We start from the raw sequence: 6000 nt of genomic DNA, 5'->3' as shown, positions 1-6000 counted from the left end.
GTGAATTAAAAAAAAAAAAAAAAAACAGAAAAATCATATGCAACGGGGGTCCAAAGATATATGAATACCAAAGTGGTGAACAAAAAAAAGGAAAGGGAAAAAAAAAAAAAATGTAATGCATCTGGTAGAAGGACTTTTTAGGTACCTATCTACAAAACACCACAAGGTGGGGGTCTACATATATATATATATATATATATATATATATATATATATATATATGTATATATGGGCATGCTGATCCCGTCCGTTTCCATTTGATCAACTTTAAACTTAGGCATATAATGAACACTCATTTGTTTTTATCTTAGAAAGCTTTTGTAAACAACCACCCATAACCAAAAAATGATTTGCGTTCATACATAACCTCGACAATTAATCATGATGCACATAATAAAAAAAAAAAAAAAAAAACACATTGCAACATGAAAAAGACCAAAGAACTAAAAATTAGGTAAATTTAAGTAACCATTGTGGTATGATCTGATTATACTTTTTCAAATGATCAATTAGTTTGTCAATAATTTTTTTATTTGAACTGTTAAAATAATTAATAGCTAATCCCATTTTCCCTATTCTACCTGTCCTTCCTATTCTGTGCATGTATTGATCAAATTCTGCGGGGAGATCATAATTGATTACTAATTCAAGATCTGGGAAATCTAGTCCTCTTGCCGCTATAGATGTAGCTATTAAGATTTGAAACTCCTTATTTCGGAACTGTTCGAACACTGCTTGTCTTCGTGCCTAACATGGGAAATGTGATGTATATACATGGGACATAAACTATATATCTCACAGTGCAGTGGTGCCTATATATATATATATATATATATATCGTTCGTGCATATGTTCTATACACCTAACTATGTAAATGTGAAACCGACTGTATAAAGAAATTATTTGCGTAACGATGTGCGTAACTAGTTGTGTTGGGATGGATGTTCATTTCAATTCTCCTCCTTTCCACCTCCCTAGCGACATCACTACTTAACCAGCAGTAAACGCGATGGCAGCAGCAGAAGAGACAACCCTTTATTTCTACTAATGCACATAAAGGAAAAACAAAAAAAAACGAGAAAAAAAAAAAAGACGTATATTACCTGATTCATTTTCCCATGCAAATAATTCACGTCATACCCCTTGGACTTCAAAGCGATAAAAATGTTATTAATTGATGTTCTCAATTCGACAAATATGATGGCCTGCCCTTGTAAAGTTTTCACATCTCGGAGCAATTCATTCAGTTTCGACTTCTCTGGGATATATTTGACAATCTGTTCAAATGGGAGGGGTGTAAATGTGGAAGATATGTACATGCATACATATGGGCACATGTGCGGTTCAAAACAAAAATGTATATATATATATATATATATATATATATATATATATATATGTATGTATCACAACACAGACATCGTGCTTTGGGATGAAAACTATACCTGCTTAATAGAATTTTGCACCTCCTTCTTCTGCATTATATTCAAAAACACATAAGGTGTGTCCACAAACTTTTCAAGTTCTTCTCGTAAACTATCGGACAAGGTTGCTGTAAATAATATAGTTTGCCTTGCATCATTTGGACAAAGATCCTTTTGAAAAATAATTTCGTCCATCTGTTCTTTCAAACCAAGTGATATCATTTCATCAGCCTCATCAAAAATTAAACATTTAATAAAGGAAAGACTTACTTTGCAACTGTTCATTAAATCCAGTAACCTTCCTGGGGTTGACACGATTATGTCTGCTTGCCGTTCGTTTATTCGGACAATCTATGAGTCAACATGAAAGGATTGTGATCGCCATAGGAAATAATCTCATATAGATTGGTTCGTTTGAAGAAAAATGTCACAAATGGGCACGGGCATGTAAAGGGAATGCAGAGCACGAAAAACATGGGAAAAGGGTGGGAAAAAAAAAAAAAAAATTAAAGTAAAAAAGTGGGATAAATGCAACGGATAAATGGGAAAGATAAATAGGGATGATAGTAAAATAAGGTAAAAATAATATACATACGATAGAAAGAAAATGTGATAAAATGAAATATACCTGATCCTTCATCGTTTCTCCACCATAGAATGCCATACAAACGAGATCCATGTTTTTCGTCAAGCTATTAATCTGGAAAGTAGAGCGAAGTGAATATTTTCATATGATCATTATCATGTTCTCCGAAATTAATTTTATCCTTCCTTCTTAGATGTCCAAATATGTATGTATATTATTCACAGTTATCAACCCTGAGAGGGTATTACCATGAAAAATGCATGCACATAACACTGAGAAATTAAAAAAAAAAAAAAAAAAATTACTTCGTTTTGAATTTGAATCACTAATTCTCGTGTAGGACAGAGGACTAATCCTAAGGGAGAAATACAAGCATAAGCTCCTGGAAAATGTGGTCTCAATGTATCATTATCTTTCTTCAAGTTTGAAATTACTGGACATAAAAATGAAAATGTTTTGCCACTTCCTGTTTGTGATGAAGCAATCAAATTCATTTTGTTTTTTATTATTGGAATTGAATATTTCTGAACAATTGTCATTTGATTGTATCCTTTCTCAAAAACATTTTTGTATAAAATGTCATCACAGATGGTGCTACAAAGGATAGAATAGGGAAGAGAGAGGAATTATGGATGCACTATTTATGTAGCAACAAGCGTGAGTATCCATACGTGCAAAATGTGCATGCATAAGAATATGAATCTGCAGATGTCACACAAAGATGCATATATTTATACATAAACATACACACCACGGTATGAACTCCTTTGACATTCCACTTCCAAATATGCAGATTCGAGGGTAATAACCGAAATGATTTTTTTCTCATTGTTTACCTAAGATCATCCATGCTGCTTAAAGGTGGAGGAACTTGTATTGCTTCGTTACCATAACTTTTGCATTTAATAATATAACATTCATCGTCAAATATATTGCTCTTTTGTTTTCTCTCTTGGTTGTATAAACTGTTTTCGTTCGATTCTTTTGGCTTTCCACTAGTGTAATTGTTGAAATACCCCTTATCAGTTTTATTTGGCCTCTCAGGGTAATATTGATTAGACTGGTTAAGGTCATAATGGTTAGGTCTCCCTTGATAATGCTCATTTGGTTTGTCAGAATCATGATTGTAGGATCTGATATGATCATACTGATTTGGCTTGTCTGAACCATAATGGCCAGATCTACCATGATCATACTGATTTGGCTTGTCTGAACCATAATGGCTAGATCTACCATGATCATACTGATTTGGCTTGTCTGAACCATAATGGCTAGATCTACCATGATCATACTGATTTGGCTTGTCTGAACCATAATGGCTAGATCTACCATGATCATACTGATTTGGCTTATCTGAACCATAATGGCTAGATCTACCATGATCATACTGATTTGGCTTGTCAGAACCATAATGGCTAGATCCACCATGATCATAATGACTTGTTCGGCCTCTTGCAAAATAAGTTGGTCTACCCCTTTGCAAATTAATTGATCTACCTCCTCTTTCAAAATGGCTTGGCCTCTCTCTGTCCATATGATTCCATTGGGGGTAATTGTAAGTAGAACCCCTCGAAATATAGTTCCGATTGTGATCCACCTGTGTACCGTTGTCCCATTTGCTATGAAATGGCTTTTTCCTAAGAACATGGTGCTTTTCTTCTTCTTCTTCTTCTTCTTCTTCTTCTTCCTCTTCTTCATTTCTTTTCTTACTACCAAGTTTATTATCTACGAATTTTTTGAAAGACGCTTTATATAAACCAGAAGTTTCACTGTTATATGGTGGGTCATCTTTTTCTTGTATTTTTTCTTTGTAATTATTTTTATAAAAGTTTTTTTTTTTTTTTTTGCTCCAATTCTCTTTTTTATTTTCATAAAACATTTGCATGTAGTTATTGTTCATATGTCCCTCTCTAATTTTATACGTTTCTCCATATGTGTTAATATTATCTGCATAATATTTTGTTTTTAAATTGAGCTCTGCCTGTGTGATTTTCAGTTCATCATTATATGTATTTTTATAAAGATCCACGCTGTTTTCATTCTTCTCATGAATAAACTCACTCTTCTTTTGATGATCAAAATTTTCTATGCTCGATGTGTGTACTACTTCATAATCCCCATTAAGACAATTCATTATATTCATGTAATTCATATAACTGTTTTGACTTCCTAATACATTTTCGTTTGGTGCATCTTGTATATTCGTTTCATTTATATTCTTATTTTGAATATCTCCTGAAGTCGAAATAATTTCTGTTTGATTAATTTCGATATTCTTTCCCCAAGTTATCGTCGAAAAATCTGGGTTCTTCGTATAATTCCAATAAATTTCCTCCTCATTACCCTTTGGGTAAAAGTTATTGAAAATGTATTCACCTTCCCTCTGCTCATGGTTCAAGACAGCATTAGAATTATTGAGGGAGTCATCTTTTTCCTTGCAATCAATATTCATTAAATATTTTTGTATGACATCGTTCAGGCTTGAGCTATCCTGTTCGTTCCAATTTCCAACGTTTTTATCGTCATCATTTTTTTCTCCAAGGCCAACTACATACTGTCCTTGCATGTTTGATTCACCCACGCCTTCATTTGGATCATCTGTGTTTTTTTTCCCCCCTTCGGTGTTCTCATTCTGGCTAGTATTATGAATGCATTTCTGGTCGGTTTCATTCGTTTCGCTAAAATTTTTTTCGCTCATTTTGGTACTACTCATTAGGTGAGAAGTTGAGAAAGAAATGTAGGGCAAAGCGGAAAAGGGGGAAAAAATTCAACAAAGCAAAAGGTGGAGAAAAAGAAAGGTAAAAAGGGGAAAACAAAAAAATTACATATCTTTCTCTTTAGCTAATTTTATAGCTATATTTATATATATGCATCATCTACTCATCATTCTCCTTTACAATAATGTAATTCCGTTTTCCCATAGAATTAACCCTTACTCATTCCCCGCTAAAATGAACTCAAGTTGTGGTCGTACATATATATATATATATATATATATATATATATATATATATATATATATATATTTATTTATTTATTTATTTAAATATATTTATTTATATATACATAAGCATATATGAAATTCCCTTTCTTCCCCTTTTCTATGCACGACAAATTTTGTCCCCATTAAAAATTGCTACTAAAATTTTATTTATAACTTTCCATTTCTTAGCATTTCAAATGTATCTGTTCATGATAGTATAACACAAAATGTGTGATTAACATAAATAGATTTTTTATGTGTTGCGAACACTGACATATTTGTGAATCAAGCAAAAAGGGATAATTTTTTTTTTTTTTTTTTTTTTTTTTTTTTCCCTCTAAACGCCGCGCGTACAAAAATGGCCATACGTATGCAACTAATTTTTGTTTATGAAAGCAGCTTTCCATCGCAAACTGTTTGCAGCATTGTACATAAAATTTTACATTTTTGCAAAAGTATATTTCATTGGAATATCATTATGCTGAAAATGAAATAGATAGATGATTAAGAGAGAGAGAGAGAAAGAATGGAAATGGATTGCAATAAATAAAGGAGATGTTTTTTTTCTGCCCACTCTGGCGTGATTGTACTTTTTTTGTGTGCAAACGTACTATTTTATATGTTTCTTCTATGATTCAACAGTTCCTCTCCCTATCGCACAGACCTGAACCAGTGTGTTGTGTGACCTAACTATGTAATAGTGAAAACATTTAACGAGACACATTACTACCGATTAAAGGGACAAAAAATGAGAGTACAATGCTTTTAAAAGTATTGATTTTTCCCTGTATGCAATAGTACTAAGAGATAAACTTGTGTAATCTAAGGGATATTTAGACACACACACATAATATATATAAACCAAAACGTAAGACACTATGTGTACAATGAAGATTCAACCTGTTGTTTTTCCAGCGTTTTTAACATGTTTAATATTTTTAATACTTTATTGCTCTTTTATTTTATTCTATTTTGTGTACAATTTGCGATGTGGTAAAGGATGTATG

At 32.3% G+C, this 6000-nt stretch overlaps 1 protein-coding gene across 1 annotated transcript; it reads right to left on the bottom strand.

Annotated features, from left to right (window-relative positions):
- Nucleotides 1-450: 450 nt before the first annotated feature.
- PGO_061600 (RNA helicase) lies at nt 451-3657 on the bottom strand (the record flags this gene model as incomplete). The annotated part of the gene is made up of 6 exons (XM_028686803.1): nt 451-747; nt 1104-1277; nt 1446-1775; nt 2053-2124; nt 2316-2604; nt 2882-3657. The coding sequence occupies 6 exons, from the start codon at nt 3655-3657 to the stop codon at nt 451-453; spliced, it is 1938 nt and encodes a 645-aa protein (XP_028542604.1).
- Between the last annotated feature and the right edge of the window lie 2343 nt (nt 3658-6000).

Source organism: Plasmodium gonderi (assembly GCF_002157705.1).
Source record: "Plasmodium gonderi DNA, contig: Chr06, whole genome shotgun sequence".
Taxonomy (NCBI): domain Eukaryota; phylum Apicomplexa; class Aconoidasida; order Haemosporida; family Plasmodiidae; genus Plasmodium; species Plasmodium gonderi.
The sequence above is the reverse complement of the archived record's forward strand: the minus strand, read 5'-3'. Positions and strand labels throughout refer to the sequence as shown.